At 41.5% G+C, this 25,262-nt stretch overlaps 1 protein-coding gene across 7 annotated transcripts in view; it reads right to left on the reverse strand.

The window, feature by feature from the left end:
- Nucleotides 1-3,192: 3,192 nt before the first annotated feature.
- LOC131228233 (anthranilate synthase beta subunit 1, chloroplastic-like) overlaps nt 3,193-25,262 on the reverse strand; it is a 29,846-nt gene continuing 7,776 nt past the window's right edge. For 5 of the 7 annotated variants that reach the window (XM_058224127.1, XM_058224126.1, XM_058224125.1 and 2 more), the window contains 6 exons: nt 15,884-15,954; nt 15,319-15,356; nt 15,129-15,239; nt 7,738-7,837; nt 4,634-4,769; nt 3,193-3,486 (listed from right to left, as the gene is read on the reverse strand). In XM_058224127.1, the coding sequence (XP_058080110.1) occupies nt 3,373-3,486; nt 4,634-4,769; nt 7,738-7,837; nt 15,129-15,239; nt 15,319-15,356; nt 15,884-15,954 (570 nt within the window). In that variant the 3' untranslated portion in view covers nt 3,193-3,372. Of the gene's footprint in view, nt 3,487-4,633; nt 4,770-7,737; nt 7,838-15,128; nt 15,240-15,318; nt 15,357-15,883; nt 15,955-16,866; nt 16,938-25,262 lie in introns of all 7 variants that reach the window. The other 2 variants (XM_058224129.1, XM_058224128.1) reach the window with 2 other exon arrangements.

A 25,262-nucleotide genomic window follows, 5' to 3' on the forward strand; every position in this document is an offset into this window, starting at 1 on the left:
ATCTGATTGTCTTGGTGGATTGTATTTGTTGGACGGATTAGATGTCATACATATATCATATAGCCCACAATTCTCGATTTTACTACTTTGTTAAAATAAGAATTACTATAGGATTTTAAGGTAAAACTGCCAAGGAGTTATGCAGATACTCTCTTGGTTGCTGGAGAGTATAATGATTCATATACATGCACTAAGAACTTAAATATTGCCATGTGCATAACTCAAGTTAAACTGTCCAAATCTACATATCAAGTTAAATATTACCAACTGTAGATTGGTCATAATTTCAAAATTAGATTGATCAAAGAGTTCTAAACTCTGATTAATGGACCATTTGTTCAGTGAATAAGGACCATTGGTTATGTTTCATTTTAACCGTATTAAATTCACAGCAATAAGCCGTTCAGGTGAGAATGTAATTTCTTTATTTTATGTGACATGTGTCATGATCAGTCATCACTCATCAATTTCAACCGTTTATTCATTCTTTCATCTGGGACAAATGTTAGATTGTAAAAATCATGCTATACAATAGTCCTAGCGTCATGAAAAAATGGAGTCACTAGCAACTAGCAAGTAAAGAAACGAAATAGTTCCAATCATCATCTTGAAATGTCTATTCTATATATCAAAAGAAGCAAGATTTGATCATGCCATGAATCTTGGATTCAGAATCTCCTATTATTATGAAATAAACACAAAAAAGAGAGAGATTTGGAATTCACATTGAGAGAGAGAGAGAGAGAGAAATCATACTCGTTGCAGTTAGACGGAAAGATGAGCGAGCTCTGCTGGACGGATGGCGAGAAGAGTAGAGAGGCGGAGGTTCTCTGACGGTTTGACGGACGGACGAGCAGAGAGAGAGAGGCGGAGGTCCTCTAGTGGTTGGACGGACGGATGAGCAGAGAGAGGCGGACGGCCTCTGGTGGTCGGACGAGTAGAGACTGAGAGAGGCGGACGGCCTCTGGTGGTCGGACGAGCAGAGAGAGGCGGACGGCCTCTGCAGGTCGGACGAGCAGAGAGAGGCGGACGGCCTCGCAAAAAGAGGCGGACGACTTCTAGTGGTCGGACGAGCAGAGAGATGTGGACGGCCTCTGCTGGTCGGACGATCAGAGAGAGGCGGACGACTTCTGGTGGTCGGACGAGCAGAGAGATGCGGACGGCCTCTGCTGGTCGGACGATCAGAGAGAGGCGGACAGTCCTGGGACGAGAGAGAGAGAGAGAGAGAGAGAGAGAGAGAGAGAGATTTGGTGGGGTCGGGCAGTGAGAGAGCGAGCAGGGGATAGGGTTTGGTGGGGACGACTGGGGTCGGGCGTTTTCTCAAAAGGGAAAGGGAAAGGGAAAACGACCTAGATTTTTTTTAGAGGGGTATATATATATATACGTATGCCGAGTCGGGACGGGTCGGGCCGAGTCGGGACGGGGCGAGTCGGGTTTCGGGCCGAGTCGGGCCGAACTTGGACGTATCAACTCGGCCGAACTCGCCGTCGCGACCAGCCCGCCCCGACTGAACGAGTTCGGCGGCCGAGTCGAGTTTTTGCGGTCGAGCGAGTTAACGGCTAAGACGGTTTGTGTACACCTCTAGTAATGAAAAGCTCTACATGAACGGGGTAGCGGATTGGCTAGTGTACCTCACACCAGGCATAGCTGCTCTATTGACGCCAGCAAGCTCTGTGGTCTGATCATGAGGTATGTGTTATATCCAAATCGTTCATCCATTTGGTGAGCTCGTCTTAGGGCTTGAGACCAAAAATAAGACGGATCTAACTATCAAGTGGATCACACTGAAAAAAGTAGTGGAAGATTGAACGGCTACCATTGAAACCCTTTTTGGGGTCATGGAAGTTTTTGGATCAATATGAAATTTATTTTTCCCCTTAATTCAGGTCTTTGTGACCTTATAAACAGATTGGATGGAAAATAAATGTTATGGTGGGCGCTACAAATTGTTTAATGGTGAAAATCATTATCTCTGCAGCTATTTGTGGTGTGGTCCATATGATCTTTGGATATGATTCATTTTTTGGATAATGCTCTAAAATGATCTATAAAAATAGATGAACGGTGTAGATATAATAAATACATCACTGTGGGCCCTTGTAATTTTGATCTCCTTTGAACCGTTCGTACAACTTGGAGCTCGAGGAGTGTCAGTGCTCGTCTTCCCACGATAGGTACCTACAACAGCTATATAGCTGGTGTGCGGTACACCGGCCAATCCGCTTCCTCAATTCGGGTAGCCTCTCTCATGACAAAATTGCCACTGTAGACCCCACCTTTTACCCAGCGTCTTTCATGACATATCCAAAACTTATCATCCCAACTTAGACCTTGTACGTGCGGACAGAGCATTTGAGGACGAAAATACCCTGCTACGCTACCTATGGCTACGGTTATAATCCGTAGCTATAGATCTACGGAAACAATAGACACGTTGACAAGCAGGGGTATTTTCGTCCTCAAATGCTCTGTCCGTACGTGCAAGGTCTAAGTTGGGATGATAAGATTTGAATCCATAAAAGACGCTGGATAAAAGGTGCAGACTCCAGGCGTTCAATCACCACTGTTACCTATGGTGTGTTCCACCTGAGATTTGGATCTGCCTCATTTTTAGGGTTTATGCCCTAAAATGAGCTGGAAAAATGGACGGATGGCATGGATATGGTAAATACATCATGGTGGGTCCCACAGCTTTCCGAGAAGCACACTGTGCTGACGGTGCTGTGTGTGCTAGCCTGTCTATCATTCACTAATGAAGTGAACCGAAGTTCTGATTTGGGATGAGAGTTCCTTGCAGCTTTTACAAGTAGGAACCATGGTTAAGTGATCCAAACCGTTAACATCACGGGCTCGACCGTGGATAACCGATGGAAAAAAAAAAAATCACAGAAAGAAAAACCCCAAGTCCTAACCCTTCAATGTGGCCCAACAAATAGATGGTTAAGAACAAAAATACAGCAACAGTTCACATTCAACTATAAAAGGGCCAAATCTTCAACAGAAACAAACAGGTGATTTTGGGTGCATGGGCCATCTGTGCAGAGACCACTGTATTAATGGTTTGGATCACCCCACTGATACCAACTGGAAACCCAAACATACCATGCAAACTGATAACCTTATGGTGACATCCAAGGTTTCAGTTTAGATGCATTCGACATAAGCACTAGTCGAAACCAATAAACAACCCTATGATGAATTAAATGATAGAATAATAATAATAATAATAATACTAACATCAACTTACCTCACATGATATCTGAAAGTTGTAAATGGCGAAAATCAATCTATAGGCATATAATTTGAAAGACAGCACAACAAATTGCTTATGGATTTTCTTCTTCTTTCATTTCCAACTATAAAAATCAAAACCTATGGCTGGACAAATATGTATCCAGCCTCCATTCGATCGATTAGTTTGAGAAAATTGCGGACTACCTCTTTGCCTTCGGTGGTTATAATGCTTTCTGGATGGAACTGGACCCCCTGCAGTTCGATTGCTATTAGTTAGCTATCAGTTACTTATAAAAGCAAATACAAGACACCGCCAGTCTGTCCTCAAAAGAACAGATAGATTCTCTAATCATTTCAAGATTGACTGATGCATGATCACGTGACCTCCAATATCTAATGAACTGATGTTAGAGCAGGGCACAAGACGACTCGACTCATCCGACTCGTTCAGACCCAACTTGACCTGAACCAAATGGGTGAGTTGGTCCGAACCAAGTAGGCTTCACCCAATCCGAATTCAAACCAGTCTAGTTCGAGTACCCAAAACACGATCTGGTCAGACACGACTCAATCTGATCTGAAACTGACTAGACTCAGATTTGGGTATACACATAATAAAAAACCTTAATTTTTAAGTATATCTAACCCTATACGCCGCACCCGACCTCGACCCCGACCCGATCCTAAACCCTCTCTCCCTCCCTCATCCTCCTCCTCATCCAAGCCCGGCAACCACCCACCACCCTCCACTCTCTCTCTCTCTCCTCTCCACTCCCTCCCCCGCTCCTCTTCCAAGCTTCGTGGATGGAGCATAGCCCAAAGTTCACACTGCTCGAATGATCTTAACCATGTGATTTTGCTTGCTGAATTTGGATGGCCAACCAATTCATTCTTAACTGCCTATTTGATAGCTGCCAATTGGATGTTTATGATTGTTCAATCAGCTTTATTCTTGGGACAGGCTCCATCCACAGCCCTACAAATTGGACAGTCTGGATTGCTGTGCATTATGCTATATATATGGTGGATGAGATACCGCTAGGTCCACAACTTCAAATGGTAGTGAGCTATCACTATCATCTTGCCCTTCCCACAAACAAAATTTGAATGCGTGCAGAAAAGGATGAGCTAAGTTCAAGACTCAAAGAGTATGGATGCCCAATTTTAAGTACAAAATTCAAAAGATCAAGGGCCTGTTTGATTGCCACTTAAAGATGAGTTGGTCTCATTCATGGGCAGTAATATCAACATATTTTGAAATGAGACTTGAAAATCTCACTCATTGTGTTGGGTTCCTACATGTGCACCAATTCTCACTAAAAATTGTGCACACCAAAATGAGGCCCAGTATACAACAATTACTATGACGATGAAAACAACAACAATGATAATGTCTCACCTGGATATGCTTGTATTTTCTGTGACGAGCAGCCATTACCAACCCATCTTCTGTCCATGCTGTAATCTCAAGTGCCTCATTAGGAAAACTATCATTTTCAATCACAAGGCTGTGATATCTACCAGCGGTGAAAGGGCTGCAATACCATGATACATAAGAGAACCATCAGCCATGTTAAAAGCACGAGGTCCATTCACAAAATTGTGCAAAAACCCAGATTCTGATTTCATTCCAAATTCTTATCATCTTACAAGGTCCATTCACTTCAAAAAAATGGAAATATAGAATGTTCGAGAAAATTTTCTTATATACACAGCAAATGCTCGACTTCAAAATTGTTTTATTAATGATGGAAGATTTAGTAAACAACTTGATAAAATGATGGCGATAAACAACAAGAAAGATGGAATTTACAGCTACAGGCTACTTATGAGTGGCAATCGTTGGGCCTGAAAATGTCCTGGCCCCGATGTCTCACGTGTCAGTGTTCCACAACAGGACTGACTGCATTTTCTATCTTTCAAATGTATTTACTTTGAGGAGCATTTATATGTTCATTTCCAAAATTACAGTAGCGTTAAAAATAGCTCATTCCATTCAATATCTATACGTGCTAAAGGACAGGGTGACGGTATTTCACCCTGATATCAAAACCAATCAACATGCACCGATTTTCCATTTTGGGAATTAAATAGTACACATTTGCACTTTGAATTCCCAAAATGGAAAATGAATGAATGCAAATCAATCAGGGTGGGTGCAATGGCAGATCCTACAGGTATTTATGCCCATCACACCACAAAAAACAGTATATAAATCTTTTCTTTGCAAGGAGGAGGAGAAGAAAAGTCTGACAAACATCCACGTCTTGACTAGGCTTCCCTCAACGTACAGTATATAAAGGAATATTTGATCTCTGAAGATACAAAGGAACAACACCTATAGCAAACCTTCTCCCTCAAAAGAATATGGGAATTTTACAAATAGTACCTCATTAATATGGTATTTATATCCAGTACCTTTTTTTAATAAAGTTTTCATTAAGCCACCTCATTAATCAAGTTATTGTCAAGCAAGTACCTTCTGTTAGTTTCCTCTAGCGTCCGTCCATTTAAAGTATGATTTTTCCTAAAATGACGTCCCTCCGTTTAAAGTATAATTTTTGCTAAAATGATGAAAATGCCCACCAATGCGGAGCCTTTAACCAGGATGTGTGTGTGTGTTTAATCTACGCTGTCCATCCAATTTTCCAAATCAATTTAGGGAACATGCCCAAAAAGAAGGCAGATCCAAATCTCAGGTGGACCACACTGCCGGAAACAGTGGCGATGAACAACCACCATTAAAAATTTCTTGTGGGCTACAAAAGTGTTGGATCAAGCTGATATTTGCTTCTTCCCTTCATCCAGGTGTCCTTATCAACTGGTTGGATGGCAAGCAAAGATTATGGTGGTCATTACGGTGGGCCCTAAGAGGTTTTTAATGGTGGGAATTCAATCAGCACTGTTTCCTATGGTATGGTCCAGCTGAGATTTGGATCTGCTTAGTTTTTCGGTTCGTGGCCTAAAAGGAGCTGGCAAAGTGGATGGACGGCATGGATATACAATACATACATCGATGTAGGCCCCATGGTCAGGGCCACACCGTGTTGGGTGAAGCCGAGGCTACACCTATTCCGGAAACCTTTAACCAGTTGCAAAGATAGACGCAGATTGTGTGCGCTCCCGGGACTTCCTGTAGTCAGAAGCTGTGTCAGGCCCACAGATTTCCTCAACAAATCCTCTCCATTCATCAATTTTGCAAGACAACAAAAGGACGGGAATCTAAAAATCAGGCAGATCCAAAACTCATGTGGGCCACACCACACAAAACAGTGGGGATTGGACGCCCACCAATGGAAACTTTGTGGGGGCCACAGAAGTTATGTATTAGGATGATATTTGTGCCTACCGTTTATCTCAGTGGTAATAACCCCATGACCAGTTTGGATGGCCTGTAAACATCATGGTCAGCTCCAGGAAGGTTTCAACTGTGGACGTTTGCATTCCCACTGCTTACCAAGGTGTGGCCCACATGAGTTCTCGATTTGCCTGATCTTTAGAATCCTGTCCTATTGTCGTCTAGCAAAACTGATGGAAGGAGTGGATTGGTGATGGGAAATTCTGTGGGCCGTGCATCATATCCGACTACATGAACTTCCTATGCCAAGGGCACAGGCAATCTGCATAGGGCAAAGACACTTGCATACAGTGCTATGTGGGCCCCACCATGATGTATGTGTTTAATCCACACAGTCTATCCATTTTGCCAGATTGTTTTAGGGCATGAGCCCAGAGATGAAGCAGATACAAGTCTCAGGTAGACCACACTGTATGAAATAGTGACAATGAACACCCACCATTTAAAACTTCTGGTGGGCTACAAAAGTTCTAGATCAAGGTCATATTTGTTTTTTCCCTTCATCCAGGTCTGTGTGACCTAATCAACAGGTTGGATGGAAAATAAACATTATGGCGGGCATTAAGGTGGGCCCAAGGAAGTTTTTAATGGTGACCATTCAATCACCACTGTTTCCTATGGCGTGGTCCACCTGAGATTTGAATCTGCCTCATTTTTTGGGCTCATGCCCTAAAATGGTCTGGAAAAATGGTTGGACTGAGTGGTACATCATGGTGGGTCCCACAAAACACCAACCAGTAACCACGTCCCTGTTACTATGCAATCAGCTTACAGAGACTTTTTTCCCTTTAAATTTTATTTTTATATAATAACACATTAAAATCTAGGTACCTATTTAATTCTTGTTAAGCAACTGCATTAATTGGTGGGCATTTTTGGCATTTTAGGAAAAATCATTCTTCAAACTAACGGATGTTAGAGAAAACTAACGGAAGGTACCTGTTTGGCAACAACTTGATTAATGAGATAGCTTAATGAAAACTTAATTAAAAAGGTACTGGGATGTAAATATCATATTAATGAGGTATTATTTTATAAAATTCCCAATGAATATATTAATTAACCAATCGTGATCGAGCTAAGCATAAGCAAAGCACAACAAAACGTGGGAACTAAAAAATAGTGAAAGGAATAGAAAACCTTACTTTGATAGACCTGAAAACAAACCATCTTCACCCTTTTCGTCATAAAACACTTGAGAACATTTTCCATGCACGACACCATATGGAGAGCGCACAATTCGTCCTGCAGATTAGTAAGGGGCTTTATTGGCGAAACTGACTCTACTGACAACAAAGACTTGCTTATGTGCCATAAAAGAAAAGAAAAGAAAAGAAAAAAATAGCACCAGCTACATCGCATGAATTCTTCTAAATGGGCAAAGTATCTTTGCATGGTTTCTTCTAACTTGGCGAAGAGCACCCTTGTCAGCTTCCAAGACTCTCAAAGGTTCTTATGTGAAACTACCATAGGTTTTGAGTTTCACCCTACAAAGTTTTACATGAGAAATAAATTCACGTTTACGTAACCCTATACTACAGAAATGATTAGGCAGATCATGAGCAATTTCTTCACCCCCCCCCCCCCCCTTTTTTTAATAGTTTCCCTTCCTGAATCCTATTTTGAATCTTCATGAAGAACCATTCGTCAAATTGCTTTAAATTTTCAAATTTCTCCTCTTAATTCAATCTCCAGCCCTTGATGCTAATTGTTACAGGCTTCCTACCCAGTTAATCCAATTGCAAAAAGAACATCCAATTATCAACTTGCTGGGTTTCGAATCTACAAATCATGTTTTTCAGGGTTTTAGAGTGTCACAATCCATACTATTGGCAATTTAACACTACCAACTTTTAGAAACAACTGATGGCTAATAGACTATCATAAATACCATGATCAAGAAACGAGATGTTTTCAAAGAAAGACGATCTTTAATAATTAAACTAGGTAAGATGGAAGAAGATGCAGGCGATCCCACAGAGACAAGAACCGCGAAGACAATATCTCAAAATCATGCAAGAAAGGGAGAGACAGGAGAATGGATAGAGGTTCAAAGTAAATGGGGGAAGAAAACTCAGCTAGAAAGATATGGAAGAGAAGTGTCAAAACTACCCAACTCTATTTGTTTCAGGATACCCAAAAGGATGGCTCCCCATCAACATATCCAGAGTTTTCGGCCGCGCGGGAACTGTTATGGATGTGGTTATGCCAAGAGACAGGATCGGTGGTCATTACAGAGGTTTTGCGTTGGTTAGGATGAGCTTAGAGGAGGAGCTGGCTAGAGCGGTTCAGATGCTTCATGGTGAAAGCTTTGGCGGGTTAAGATGTTGGTCCAATGAGCGAGATTCGGCCCTGAACGTAGAGTGAAGAAACGGAATTGTACAGTTAACACAGTCCTTACGAAGTCAAAATCGATGCATTCTCAGGTTCGCCCCCTTCAGATTGATGGCCCCTCCTTTAAGGAGGTGCTCATCAATCACTCTCTATCTTAGACGCAAGATCCCCATAAAATCAATATCCGAAACGATATAGAGAATCTGAGAAACAAGCATAGCAGTAAATCTGAATCCAGTGAGTTTAAAGAAGATGGGGTTCTGTATATCAATCAAGAATGCTTGGAACGATCAAGAAGAGAGCTCCGGGACACGATAGTGGTCACTACCAGAGAAGGGGTTTCCATTTCTCAAGTTAGAAGATGGATCAACGAATGTTGTAACATCCAACCAGAGAAATACATAGGGTTGGGCATCGGACCAAGTCGGATCAGATTGGGTCTAACCCGATCCGGTCCGAAATCTAGCTGGACTGACCCGAACTCGATCCGATCCGGGACCGGGTCCGAGACATACGACTCGATCCGATCCGACACACGGTTGGCCTGACCCGAACCAAGTCCGACTCGGCCAGGGAAACTGACTCGGATCGGGTTGGGTGCGATTCAGATCAACTGTTTTTAACGGTAAAAATCATTATCCTCGTTATTATTTTCGGTGTGGTCCATTTGAGCTTTAGATATGATTCATTTTTTTTTCTAAATGATCTAAAATGATCACGAAAAATGGATAAACGGTATGGATATAAAAAATACATCATTGTGGGGCCCATGTAACGTTGATATCATTTGAGCCGTTTGTACAACTCGGAGCTCAAGGCGTTACAGCTGTGAACGTCACAGCAGCTGTAACGTGTTGTGCAAGCTTTCACGTTAGCAAGTTCTGTAGGTTCAGTGGGATATTTGTTATATCCAAACCGTCCATCCATTTGGCGAGCTCATGTTAAGGCCTGAGACGAAAAATATGATAGATCTGACTATCAAGTGGACCACACTTGACAAATCATTCTCAGCTACTATTTGTGGTGTGGTCCAGATGATCTTTGCATATGATTTATTTTTTGGATAATACTCTATAATGATCTCTAAAACTATATGAACGGTGTAGATATAATAAATACATCACTATGGGGCCCATATAACTTTGATCTCCTTTGAACCGTTCATACAACTCGGAGCTCGAGGAGCGTCAGTGCTCGTCTTCGCACGACACATGCCTACAGCTATAGGCTTAGGGACGCGAATTGCGTACTACCCCCGCCCATCCCTAGCTCCGAACAAGCAGTTCTGTGGACGGGCCCACCATGATGTATCTGTACATCCAAACCGTCTATCCCTTTTCTCGTATTATTTTAAGGCATCAAAATAAAAAATGAGACAGATCCAACAATCAAATGGACCGCACCATAGATGACTCTTGCATTTAATGCAACTGACATTTAATGCTTTATACATTTTAATGCAACCAAGATTAAGATTATTATTTGGTGTGGTCCACTTGAGCGTTGGATATGCCTCATTTTTGTATTTATGCCTAAAAATAATCTAAGAAAAGGGATTGACGGTTTGGATGTACAGATAAATCACGGTGGGCCCACCCATAGAACTGCCCGTTCAGAAGTAGGGACTGGCGGGGGTAGTACGCAATCCGCGTGCTAGGCTTATACTATGTATATATAGAGGAGGGGAAAACTTGTAATTTACACCCGGTCCGGCCCGGATCAAATCGAATCGGATCCAAACGGATCAGATTTCGGTTCGGTTCGATCGGATTTGTTGTTTACCCGAATCCGATCCGATTATCATTCGGAACTGCCCGGTCCTACCCGAACCTAACCGATCCAGGCCATCGGTTCTGTTCGAATCGGGCGGATCAGGTCGGATCCGCCGGATCGAGTCTATCTTGCCCACCTCTAGAAATACACCATCAAACCCATTGGTTACAATGATCTCAGTGCCCAGTGCCACAGTAGAAGTTGCTCCTGAGTTCCTGCTGCATCCGAGAAGGTCACCCTGCATCTTTGCGACACATCGGAAGCTTCCCATCTTGTTTCAACAGCATCAGACAGGGGATTTGTCTTCGAAGGGTAATGAAGGTTTGTCGACTCAAGTTCATCTACTCGACTCCTATATCTTTTCTTCCGCGGATGACGATGTCATGGAGACTGATAATCACTCATGGACGTCGGACAATCCTGACTCTCCCGTTTCTCCCACATACCCCCCATTTCAGTCCTCCTGCGACTGGCCAGATCAAGCCCTCATTACGCTTTTTCATGATGGATCTGAAGAAGATATCATAGAAGCAGAACCATTGCAGGTTCGACCTGGAATATTATCGAATCAGGAGGTTGTCTATGACAAGCAATTGGAAGAGGATCAGATCAGGGCAAAGCTGATAGACACTATTCAAAAAAAGAAATGGATTAGGGATGCAATTGCACACGTCGGAAGATCCTTAGGACTGTCCTTTGGAGATTGCCCTGAGGATTTTATAGCTCTATTCCAATGTGTGGAGACCCGCGGCAGACCCCTTCCAACCTCAAAATTTCACAGATTCCATCCTCCCAAGTCCAACAACTACAAAGAACTTCAATGCAACGACCCGAGTCCAGTCAGGTCCGAAGGCATTGGCATCGATTCAGGTCTTCAGGGTATTCGGGGCAGTGCGGTTCTCTAATGAAGATAGTTTCCTGGAATGTTAGGGGTGTGGGATCTAAACAGAAAATGAGGCTTATAAAAAACTCCTATGGGAGGAGCAATCCTGATGTGATTTGCTTTTAGGAGACAAAGGTGCACCAGTTTAATGATGCTCTGCTAGGTACCCTCTGGAAGGTTAGGTATGCTAAATGGGTGATTCTGGACGCTGTTGGAAGTGCTTGTGGCATTCTAGTAGCTTGGAATTCATCTCGGTGGTCCCTCTTGAACAATTGGGTTGGTTTGTTCTCTGTGTCAGTTATTCTTCAAGACAATTCATCTAATCTCCGCTGTCTCATATCTTTAGTTTATGGCCCTAATCTTGAAGTTAGCAGAAATCATTTCTGGGAGGAGCTGAGCGCTAATAGACAGTGCTTCTCTGGCCTTGCTTGTATCGTTGGAGATTTCAACCTCATCAGATCTGCTGAAGAAAAATCCCACGGTAAAAAAATCTCGCCGGCGATGAGACCGTTTTTGTCTTGGATCGATGATCAAGATTTAGTGGATCTTCCCCTTCTCGGGTCCAGATTCACATGGACCAATGGGCGTGTGAACCCAACTCTTTCTAGGCTGGACAGGTTTTTGTTGTCCCCTGAATGGTTGGAGTCCTTCCCCTCTGTCTCTTAGTCAGTCCTCCCTAGAACTACTTTAGATCACTGGTCGATCCTCCTCTCAGCTAAGGAGCAAAATTGGGGTCCAAAACCATTTAGATTTGATTCCTTCTGGTTTAGAATTGAATGATTTCGTTAGTTGTTAGCAGATTGGTGGGGTGGTCTCCAAGTGGAAGATTTTGCTAGTTACAGGTTATGCTTGAAACTTAGATTGTTGAAGGAAAAAATAAATCAGTGGAAACTTCAGGTCCTGCGCGAAAGGGAAGAGGAAACGGATGCGATTCTGTTGGAGTTGCATAAGATTGACGTTGGCATAGAAGATGGTCTGTCGTCTCCTGACATTCTATCCAGAAGAATTCAGCTCATCCAATTTCTTTCAGCAAGGGCCCTTGAGAACATTGTTGTCATGTGAGATCGCATATGCACGTATGCGATCATGGCATATGCGATCTGGCACATATGCGATCGCATGTGTTGTATATGTGAAAATATGCGATCGCATATTGGCCATGGCACAATGAATTTTTGTTTTTTTGCAAAATAATAATAATAATAACATTTTGTCTATAAAAAGGCTTCCATATCTCCTCCATTTGCAATATTCTCACTCTAAAACTCTCTTACTCTATTTTTCTCTTACATTTCTTAATTACAAGTGGTCTTAATCTCCCTCTCTCTTGTATTTCCTACTACCAAGTGATCTTAAATCTCTCTCTCTCTCTCTCTCTTGGAAGTTGGAAGATCAACATTCAAGCACTTTTAAGTTATAAGTTTCAAGGAAGATAGCTTGTTGATTTTCTACCATAATAAATAAATAGCTTGTTGATTTTGTTGTTACTTCTTGTTAACTATATTGTTAAATGTGGATGACTTGATGTTTAATTCATTGTTTAATTGATTTTATCTCTTTCAAATGTATTTTAAATGTGTAAAATTAGTTATCTATTAACTTAGAAAAGTTCTCCTCGGTTTCTTTTTTTTTTAACAATTTTTTGAATTTTTCCCTAATATATATATATATATATATATATATATATATATATATATATATATATTTCGAAAAAAAAAAATTTTAAGTATGCAATCGCATATGCGATTCAACAACATTGCTTGAGAATGAGATCCCTTGGAAACAGAAATCCCATGCTAAATGGATTAAAGAGGGACAAAAATACGAAATTTTTTCAAAGTATTGCCAGTATGCGCGCTAGAATCAATAAAATTAACAGTATAGTTGTGAATGAGAACCGTATAGAAGATAAAGTCAGAATAGCAGAAGAAGCTATTGCTCATTTCAGCTCCCTCCTTTAGGTAGAAGATTGGGATAGGCCTCATTTGGACCAGCTTCAGATTGATTCAATTTCGGGAGATGATGCCGCAGCCATTGAATCTCCTTTCAGCAAGGAAGAAGTGAAGATGGCGATTGATGCTTTAGGGGGAGACAAAGCCCCTGGGCCGGATGGTTTCCCCATCCTGTTTTTTCGATCCCTTTGGGATGTCATTCAAGATGATGTGATGGATTTTTTCGTAGAGTTTCACGACAGAGGAAGGCTATCTAAAGGGCTGGGGGCCTCCTTTATCACCTTAATTCCTAAATTTTCGGGTGCAGCGGCTTTCAAAGACTTTAGGCCAATTAGCCTGCAAATATGGCAGATCAGTGGGCGGTTGGTGGACCAAAGACTCGTCTCGCTATAAGTCCTTGGCCCTTTGGAAGCGTATCCTTCAAATGAGAAAGGAGGTCCTTAAAGGTATTGCTTTCGAGCTAGGTAAGGGCGACAATATTCACTTTTGGGAAGATAAATGGGTGGGTGATTCTATTTTGAAAATCGAGTTTCTGAACATTTTCCTTCTCGCCCCAAAGCAAGATATTTATGTAGCCGACTGCTACTCTGTTTCAGTAGGAAAAACTGTTTGGAATCTGGAATGTAGGAGGAATCTCCAAGATCTTGGAGATCAAGGAATATGTGGACCTTCTTCAATGCATCTATAGATCTGCTCCAAATCAATTATCCAAAGACAGGTTGATATGGTTGTCAGATAAATCCAGCATGTTTTCAGTGAAGTCGTTTCTATTATCAGATTATATCCCCGGTCAGAAATGATGAACCCCCCCCCCCCCGCCGCTAGATTGGGAGATCAAGGAATATGCGAACCTTCTTCAATGCATCTGTAGATCTGCTCCAAATCAATTATCCAAAGACAGATTGATATGGTTGTCAGATAAATCCAGCATGTTTTCAGTTAAGTCGTTTCTATTATCAGCTTATATCCCCGGTCAAAAATGATGATTATATGTTCAAACTTGCTAGTTGGTAAGAAGAAAATTCTGACGGTGGACAACTTAAGGAAAAAAGGGATGCCTTTAGTTAACATCTATCTCTGCAGCATGAAGAACGAAGAATCGGTTGATCATCTGCTCCTCCATTGTCCTTTCATTGCCTCAATCTGGTCTGATATTTGTACGTGTTTCAACATTTGTTGGTGTTCTCCTCAATCGACAGATCAACAGTTCAAGGCTTGGCATGGGTTAAATATAGGCAAGCAAAGATCTCGGATATGGAGAATGGCTATTCTAGCTGTTTGGTGGTCTGTTTGGGAAGAAAGAAATGGGAGATGTTTCAGGGATTCTTCAAACTCTGTTCAGGCAGTTTCTTCTAAGGCAAAGCGTCTTATCTTAGTATGGGCTGGTCAAGTCGATTCTCTAAAGGGCAACGATCTTCTATTTATTGGAGTTTAGTTCAGTCTGCTTCCTCAGCAGACTCTCTCTCCTCTTTCTGCTTTTCCTTTTTTCTGTTTCTTCCTTTTCTGTAATCCTTTTTCGTTTTCAATACAAGCTTTGTAATCTTTCAAAAAAAAAAAAGACGTCCGATACAACCATGAATACTGCAGAAATTACCTCCAAAAGCCTCCCCAATGCACTGTAAGCCCATGCATACTCCAAATAAAGGTATAGTAGGGCCAAGTTCCAAAACTGTTTGCAATGATATCCCTGAATCTTGAGGTGTACCTAGAAAAAACAAAGCATAAGCACTCAGTCATTATGAATGATGTCATTACGTAATAGAAAGTTGTGGAAATTTTCTCACCAGGTCCTGGGGAAATAAGAATGCCTCTTGGATTTTTCCTGGACATATGCAACAGACAAAGTTATTTATGACCAATTATTCACAACGTCAAGTAACCATAACAAGCATTATCAGCCGCTTAAACAGCATCAGGAAGTTAATAGTGTCCCTGTGTGCCCTGTCCATACAGGTAAGCCAATGGTTCAATTATCCAGACCATTGACCTGATAAGCCCCAACGCACATAAGGAGTTCCCAAAATAACCCAGATTCAAAGATCCTAACCTCAACCAGTTGCCTACAAATAGACAGTAAAAAAGAATAGCAATAGCATGGAAAGAAAGCCAAATATTGTATGTCTGAGACATTCTAATCTGGAAGATTTTTGGGAGACCCCCGTCCCATATGGGCCCATCAGATCACTAAACTATGGTAAATGTGTACAGAATGGGCCTATCAGGACATTACCCACATCCTCATACGTCAGAACCTGATTATTCCTCCTGAGGAACAACGCTAGTCTCCTACTTAGACAGATCATAAACATCCAATCACCAATGGAAACTTACAAGAATGAGAATGCTTACATTTTCATTTCCTCAACTGTGAGCTCGTCATTCCGATAGACCTCAAAGTTAGCACCAAGCTCTCCCATATACTTCAACACCACAAAGGTACACAATGAGAAAGATTTCTTCTTCTGATTCTAGCTTATAATTGATCAAGGGAAAACAGTTTTTCATCAAGCAACACCCAAATCCCAATGAAGTCCATGCAGCTGTCAAGCTTTCAGGAAGACACAAAATACAGGAAAGAACTGTACAGTTTTTGTTCTTTCTAGGAAATTCAAGAGGCAAGCAACCTTCATATGACCAGCATCAGATTATCACTTAAAGTCAAAGCTGGAGTTCCATGGAAGAGATACAGAGAATTTATTCCGACGCCTAAAACTGCAGGAAGATCCTCATGAAAATAACTGACCCTAAAAATAGATATAAGACGCAGCATGGTTCTGTGGTGAAAATATGTCTCCCATAGTATTTTGCATGTGAGATAGTGGATCAGATTGCGGGTGGATAGACATCATTGGCGATGGAACATTCTCGTTCTATTGGAAAAAGTGGCTAGACTCGCCCATGGACATGCAAGAGAATATAAAATACAAGAAAGCCAAAGACCCCCACGGTTCAATTATCCAGACCGTTGACCTGATGAGCCCCAACGCACATGAGGAGTTCCCAAAATACCCAGATTCAAAGATACTAACCTCAACCAGTTGCCTACAAATAGGCAGAAAAAAAGAATAGCAACAGTATGGAAAGAAAGCCAAATATTGTACGTCTGAGACGTTCTAATCTGGAAGATTTTTGGGAGACCCCCATCCGATATGGGCCCATCAGATCACCAAAACCATGATAAATGTGTACAGAATGGGCCTATCAGGACATTACTCACATCCTCATTCGTCAGAACCTGATTATTCCTCCTGAGGAACAACGCTAGTCTCCTACTTAGACAGATCATAAACATCCAATCACCTATGGAAACTTACAAGAATGAGAATGCTTACATTTTCATTTCCTCAACTGTAAGCTCGTCATTCCGATAGACCTCAAAGTTAGCACCAAGCTCTCCCATATACTTCAACACCACAAAGGTACACACAATGAGAAAGATTTCTTCTTCTGATTCTAGCTTATAATTGATACAAGGGAAAACAGTTTTTCATCAAGCAACACCCAAATCCCAATGAAGTCCATGCAGCTGTCAAGCTTTCAGGAAGACACAAAATACAGGAAAGAACTGTACAGTTTTTGTTCTTTCTAGGAAATTCAAGAGCCAAGCGACCTTCATATGATCAGAATCAGATTATCACTTAAAGTCAAAGCTGGAGTTCCATGGAAGAGATACAGAGAATTTATTCCGATGCCTAAAACTGCATGAAGATCCTCATGAAAATAACTGACCCTAAAAATAGATATAAGATGCAGCATGGTTCTGTGGTGAAAAAATGTCTCCCATAGTTTTAGAGTGACCACCACCACCGCAAGCTGACGAAGACGACGACGAATACCACAAGCTGACGTCAACGACCACCACCACCGCAAGCTGACGAAGACGAGGACATCGACGACGACGAGGAATACCGCAAGTGGACGTCGACAACGACCACCGCAAGCTGACGACGACCACAATGACTACGACAACCGGAAAGGAAACGCTTACTGCTGCGGAGAAAGGAAAGAACAAAGCCGATGATAATCCCGGGCTTGCTTGTAGAGTTGATGATGGGGAATGGGTTCAGGTTCAGTACAAAGGGAGCACGAGGGACCTTGTACCTATTGGACGTAGAAAATATTCTTCATATCCTACCTTATTCGTCAAAGGATATCCCCATGGGTGGTCCCCTATTAATCTAGAGAAGATCTTTGGACGAACGGGGGCTGTGAAGGTGTCCCGAATCGGTTACGGAATGGCCGATACGTAACGGTAGCGGTCGGGCCCGTTACGCAATGCAAGGGCATAACGGGCGATGCCCCGATTTTGATACCATAACGACCTTTACAGGACCGTTACTAACCCGTAACGGTCGAGTAATGGTCATATTTTTTTTGCCTTTTTAAGCTCTGTTTTTTCATTTTTTTGAAACTACTTGCTTCCAAACTCTCACTCAATCCTTTTACTACTACTTTCGACCAATCTTAGCTTGGTATTTGAGATTAAAAAAAACACATTACATTATGGATTTTCTTGAATCGAAGCTCGGTGGGCCACTTTTCAGAAATTCGTAAAAAATATGTATTTATACTTTTTTTTGTATGTTTTGTTGTTTTAATCATAGAATATGATGTGTTAATCATAGTAGAACATGTTAATGTGCATTTTACAGATTTGTGGTGTCATTTTATATATTTTTTTTCTATTTACGCATTAATTTTGGCCCTTTTTTAAAAAATTCAAAAAATCATTTTTTAATGAATGTTTTGTTGTTTTAATCATAGAATATGATGTGTTAATCATAATTGAACATGCTAATGTGCATTTTACAGATTTGTGGTATCATTTTATATTTTTTATATTTTTTTCTATTTATACACTAATTTTGGCTCTTTTTTTTATTCAAAAAATCATTTTTTAGTGAATGGTTTGCTGTTTTAATCATAGAATATGATGTGTTACTCATAGTAGAACATGTTAATGTACATTTTACAGATTTGTAATGTCATTTTATATTTTTTTATATTTTTTTCTATTTACGCAATAATTTTGGCCTTTTTTTTCAAATTTCGAAAAATTACTTTTTAATGAATGGTTTGTTGTTTTAATCATAAAATATGATGTGTTAATCATAGTAGAACATGCTAATGTGCATTTTACAGATTTGTGGTGTCATTTTATTTTTTTTTATTTTTTTCTATTTATGCACTAATTTTGACCCTTTTTTTAATTCGAAAAATCATTTTTTAATGAATGATTTGCTGTTTTAATCATAGAATATGATGTATTAATCATAATAGAACATGTTAATGTGCATTTTACAGATTTGTGGTGTCATTTTATATTTTTTTATATTTTTTTCTATTTACGCACTAATTTTGGCCCTTTTTTTAATTCAAAAAATCATTTTTTAATGAATGATTTGTTGTTTTAATCATAGAATATGATGTGTTAATCATAGTAGAACATGTTAATGTGTATTTTACAGATTTGTGGTGTCATTTTTCATTTTTTTTCTGTTTTTTTTCTATTTACGCACTAATTTCAGCCCTTTTTTTTAAAATTCGAAAAATTATTTTTTAATGAATGGTTTGCTGATTTAATCATAGAATTTGATGTGTTAATTATAGTAGAATATGTTAATGTGCATTTTACAAATTTGTGGTGTCATTTTATAATTTTTTTCTATTTTCGAAGTAGTGACTTTATGTTTTTATTTGCTTATATTGAACAAGTTTTGGAGCTTCTTAGGGTTTAGTTAGAACATAAAATTATCTTTATTGACATAGGTCATACACTCATACTCATATCTAATTATCTAGTATCTACCTAAACCTAAAGAAATGTCTGGATCTGGCCAACAACAAGTGAGGATATTGGATGGCAACATTGTGAGAGGATTAGTGGTACTAGGCACCAAATGAAGTGCAAGTATTGTGATAGACTAGTGACTGGTGGAATTACCCGTCTCCAACAACATTCGGCACATCGAAAGGGTCAAGTTGCCGCATGTACTAGAGTACCGAAAGAGATAATGCTTTTAATGCAAGCTAGTCTGGATGAGTCGAAGGGTAAACGTACTACCGTACAAAAGAAGAAAGATTATGTTTTGGATGCAGCTCGACGGGAGGTGTTTGGTCTTGAATATATGAGCGTTCGTGATGAAGATATTATCGATCCTGACGAAAATTCAGATCGGGAATTAACTATAGCTAAGGGAGAGCTTGCGTCTAGCTCGTGAAGAGGAAGAACGTTGCCACATGTTTGGCACGCATGGGTCAGTGCGTGATACAGGGGGAGGCAGTGGGAGTGGGAGTGCAACTGAATGTACAACTGCTTCTGCAGGGGGTAGGTTTGGTGGGTTACGACGTGTTTGGGAGCCGACGACAGACATCTTCACGTGATGCCCCTATACGTTTAGATGAAGAAGTAAATGCGCCCAAAAGACCCTCTATTGATCCAATCCTATTTAGGAAAGAATCAACTAAACAAAAGAAGATAAAATAAATGTGGAGTAGAACTTCCATTGAGAAATTAGGTAGAGCAGCAGCAAAGTTATTTATACATGCCAACATACCTCCTAACGCGGCCAATTCTCCATATTGGCAGGTGGTAATTGATGCAGCAGCAAAAGCAGGTGAAGGAATAAAAGCTCCCACGGCTAAGGAAATTAGGGAGAAATGGACAGATGCAGAGTATGCGGATGTGAAAGCATACGTGGCTATATTTAAACATGTATGGCAAGCCAAGGGATGCACGATCATGTGTGATGCTTGGACTGGCCCAACCAGACGCAGCATGATCAACTTCATGGTGTATTGCCACTTAGAAACTACATACCACAAGTCAATTGATGCCTCAGAGGTAACAAAAGATTCTAATTATATTACTGGACTAATAGATAAATTTGTGGAAGAGATTGGAGAGGAAAATGTAGTGCAGATTGTGACAGATAATGAAGCATCATATAAGCTTGCAGGACATATGTTGATGAATAAGAGAAAACATCTTTTTTGGTCATCATATGCTACCCATTGTATTGATCTTATATTGGAAGATATTGGGAAGAAAAAGAATGTTAAGGAAATGGTCGAAAGGGCAAGAGAAGTGACGAAGTTTATTTACAGCCATAATCAAGTAGTCGCAATAATGAGAAAGTTCACGAAAGGGCAAGAGTTGTTGAGGCCTGCAGCGACTAGATTCGCAACAAACTTTATAGTATTAAAGAGTTTATTCCAGCATAGGGGAGAGTTGAGTGAGATGTTCGCTTCCGGAGAATGGCTCAACACAAAACATGGGAAGAAGACATTAGGGACACCGGTTGAAGTTGCGAACATCATACGGGACAACAAATATTGAAAAAAAGGTCAAGTCGTTCCTAAAGGTGATGGAGCCACTAATGAGGATACTCCGTCTTGTTGAAACCGACGAAGCACCTATCATGAGCTTCCTATACAATGCTATGGATAAGGCAAAGTTGGCAATTCAACGTGATTATAGAAGCTGGGAGTCTTATTGGAGGATGATCGACAGGAGATGGACAAGATAACTCCATCACGATCTTCATGCAGCAGGTTACTACCTAAATCCTAGGTATAGATATGTCCAATCATTTGTTGCGAATGATGAAGTTCGTGTTGGGCTAAAAAATGTGATAAAGAGATTAGAGTCTGACTTAGATCTGTAAATAAATGCGTTAAATGAATTAGATACATTTGGAAATCGCCTTGGTTGCTTTGGAGATGCTCTTGCACAGCATGCAGTATCTAGGTTGCAACCGGCCGAATGGTGGATTAATTTCGGAGGGAGTACGAAGGCTTTCCAAAAAATTGCAGTAAAAATTGAGCCAGACAACATCTTCTTCTAGCTGCGGAAAGAATTGGAGTTGTTTTGCGCTTATTCATTCAAAGAATAGGAATAGATTGCAGACTAGAACATTAGATAGACTTGTCTTCATGCACTATAATATAAAATTAAGAATGCAACGACATCATAAGAGCATTACAGCTGCCGATGACAGAGACTACTATCCAGTAAACTTGGACAATATTTATGATGAGGATGACCCACTTCTACCTTGGTTGGAAACAAGGAAAAAGCAAATTGAAGAGGATAGTGAAGAATTGAAAATTGATGACCCAGAAATACGCATAGCGCAACAAGAGAGTCGTGCAGATATGTTGGACCCAGTAAGAAGGGTTGCGTTTATACCAAGTACGGGTACGGCTCAAGATCAACAAAAGAGTAAGAGCAGTGGTAGCTGACCGTGTCAGATGATGGTGACGATGACCCCCTGCCCCTGGTGCTGGCACTTCTGGTGTTGCTTAGCGCCCTATACATCCGTCTACAGATCGCGATGCCGATAAACATCGACGAGGTAGTACACGAAGTCGGACTTATGAGTGTACTGAGTCATGATACAGCCAGCAGGAGGAGGGTACATCTAGTGGTGCACGGGGTCCGGGAGGTCCGGAACATCAGCAGGCTCATGGTCCTGGTTATTATGATGGATATTCTTATGGTCAATTGGATTATAATTATGGTGGTTATACTGAGCCTGTTCCATCACATTCATGTGGGAGTAGTCCTCCCGATCAATATCCATATAATTATAGATATCCAGATCCAAATCCAAGTTACTCATCGCAGCAGACGCACTCTTAATCTCAAGATTCTCAACAGCCTGAGTATGGGCACCAGTATGGCTATTTGACGGGCACTGGTGGATATCCTTAGTCGAGGTCAGAGTCGTTGCCTAGTCAAGATCAGTCATCCTCTGGTTTCGTTGATCTAATATTTCCTTCTAACACTGAATATTATGGATATGCAGTACTTAACACCTATTGGACAGCCTCAGCCTGATGATGACGATGACGATGATGTGGAGGTCAAACAACCACAAAAAAACGGATTTTCATTTTGGTGGTGACTTGTGATTGTGAGTATATATTTGTATTAAGGTAAGTATTTGCAGCAGACAGCTCACAGCAGTATTATTGCAAGAAGCCAAGCACACACTTGACACTGCCGAACTTGTATTTAAAATAGCACCCCTGACAACCAATCAAGTAATCATTAATCAAGTTGCAGGCGAGTATATCAGACACTACTATTTTATTTTATTTTTAATATTCTTGACTTGAGGATGACAGGTCATAGAGAGTAATCACAGTCACGTCCACAGGTATGTTCGAGAAATTCCTCAAAAATAATTGCAAACACCTAATGTAAGATATTTTCATATTACATTCATTCTAATATATCTATCATTGATAGTAGATAGTTAGAAAATTAAATATATGAATTTTGTAATCAAATTCAGGTTATCTGGTTCATAAATTCATCAGACAGTCCGATACAACTTCTCACTAAAGAGCGGACAGTTACACCACCATAAACATGTTCCAATTTATAAATGAATGCATATTTGGAATGCTTAGAATATTCCAGATTTAATCCATATTTTTTCTTTTTTTTGGCAAAAAAAAATTTGCACCGTTACGGGCCATTACACCCCCGTATCGCCGTTACACCCCCGTATCCGTATCGGTTTCGGAGGGCACCGTTACGCCAACCGATACCGATACGGGATACCTGTGATGGATGTGGTGATGCCTAGAGATAAATCGAGTGGGGCTTATCATGGCTTCGCTCTCATCCGCATGGGAAGTGAGGCTGAGTTGGCTAGAGCAGTCAGTATGCTTCATGGCTTAAGCTTTGGAGGGAAGAAGATGTTGGTGCAAAGAGCGCGTTATGGTCCAGAAACGCTCTCTGCTAAGCACAGTCCTATAAAACAAGGCACTGCCAAATCCTTCAATCCTACTGCTTTCATTTCCCAAAAACCACGGTCGGTATATCTTCCCGTTTCTGATCATCCTAAAATGCCCGAACAAAATTCGTTTAAATATGCTCTGCTTTTCGGTGTTTCCCCCCATTCCCTCATTCCTTCGCCAGATGCTGCTATGGAGGGGAAGAAGGGGATGGACAAGGCTCAGCGCTCCCCTTCTCATAGTGATGAAAAAGATGACACTTCGGGAGCAACCGTCATCGTCGACCAGGATATTTTTGCCAAAAATAGAGCCGATTTGGCCAAGTCTGTGGTTCTTATTACAAAAGAGGGTGCTTCCATTGTGACGGTCAGAGATTGGATTTTTCACAGTACCGGGATTAAGTTCGGAATGTCTGAGTTTAAACCTCTGGGGTTTAACACAGTATGGGTCAGGACGGGAGCGAGTCTTAATCTAGAGATGGAATCGATGGAGGACCTTTTACCTTCCTCTAGTCCGGTGGTCAAGATTCTGCCATGGGAAGAGTTCTCCATCTTTGGTAAAGAAAATATTTGGGTCTTTATTTGGGATATTCCGATGGAATGTTAGTATGACGAATTCTTAATAACGGCTGCTTCAACCCTGGGTTTTCTTTTGGAATTGGACTCCAAGACGAAGCTAGGAGTCGAAGTCGGGGTCATCAGAGCCAGGGTGAGGAGGAAGAAAGGTATCCCCCTGCCTTCAGTCGTGAAGGTGAAGGTGGACAATCGTACTATTTTAATTCCAGTCCAGAAGGAGAATCCTGATGCAGCTCAACCTCAATGGGGAGACGTATGGAGTTCTAGAAATACGGTAAACTCGACCTCTGTGGAGGATACGAGGATAGAAGGAGTACACCTCCCTTTCTCCTGCGGACTACCGAACGAACGGGAAGCGGGAAAGCCTGCAGCAATCCATCAACGTCCCTTTAGAAATCGCCCGAACAAGACACGTGGCTGTCTCTCCGCCGAACCCGCGGCTCGTCCGTGAGATGCAATTTTTTGCTTTGCCGCCACGGAACCGAGAGCCATGGAGAGCCCTACACGTGGCATCTATTCTGCTTCTAGCTCTCGAAAGGAGAGACGACCTTCACATCAGACGACTCCGGAGCAGCCACGTTCGCACCTGCATCCATCTCGCATTAATGAGGGAGGCGTGCCTACTGTATCATGCCACGTGCCATCTGATACCGAAACAGATTCCATCCGAGCCGTCCACTTGCCTGATCGCAAGTCTCACCCAAGGCTAACATCGCTGATCGAATTCGGGTCCTTTGAAGCGGGTCCGGTTTCGACCCGAATCCACCTCTCGCCAGGAAAATGGGGTCCACTCAACATTACCGAGTCTGTCCCCTCTAACCCCTCTCCAACTCACTTCCCCTCCTGATACCCGAATACTCTACATATTCCCGCCCTCCCCACTCTCCCGAGTCCTCCTCTTCGGTTTCACCCTCCTGAGAAATGAGGGGACGTCTCATCTACGGGGACTGCTTCCGAAAGCCTTCTATCCAACAGCCAGCCCTCTAGCCCTGCCTCCCCACTTGATTCCCCTATCCAAGCCAGAGATTGGACTAATATGGGTCCTCTCACTTTATTCCAAGAGAACTCTTCCAATGAAGTGTTAGTCGCTAAACCTCTACAGGCGTACCCCAATTTTCCTCAGCAATAGCAGGACAACACCTTTTCGTCCCCCCATCCTCAGCAGGAACATTCTCTACGATCAATTCCGAAGGGAAGAGTAGAGAGGAAATTTTCGATGAAATTCAGAACAAGAAATGGATTAGAGATGCGGTTGGACACGTGGGCAGGTCCCTCAGTTTATTGTTCGAGAATAGAACTAAAGACTATACTGGCCTTTTCCAATTCATCGAAAATTGAGGTAGACCCCTTCCTCCTCCCAGAACTTCAGCCAAAGCCGTGGTGCGGTCCTCCAGCAACAGAGA

This window comes from Magnolia sinica, chromosome 15 (assembly GCF_029962835.1).
Source record: "Magnolia sinica isolate HGM2019 chromosome 15, MsV1, whole genome shotgun sequence".
NCBI classification, from domain to species: domain Eukaryota; kingdom Viridiplantae; phylum Streptophyta; class Magnoliopsida; order Magnoliales; family Magnoliaceae; genus Magnolia; species Magnolia sinica.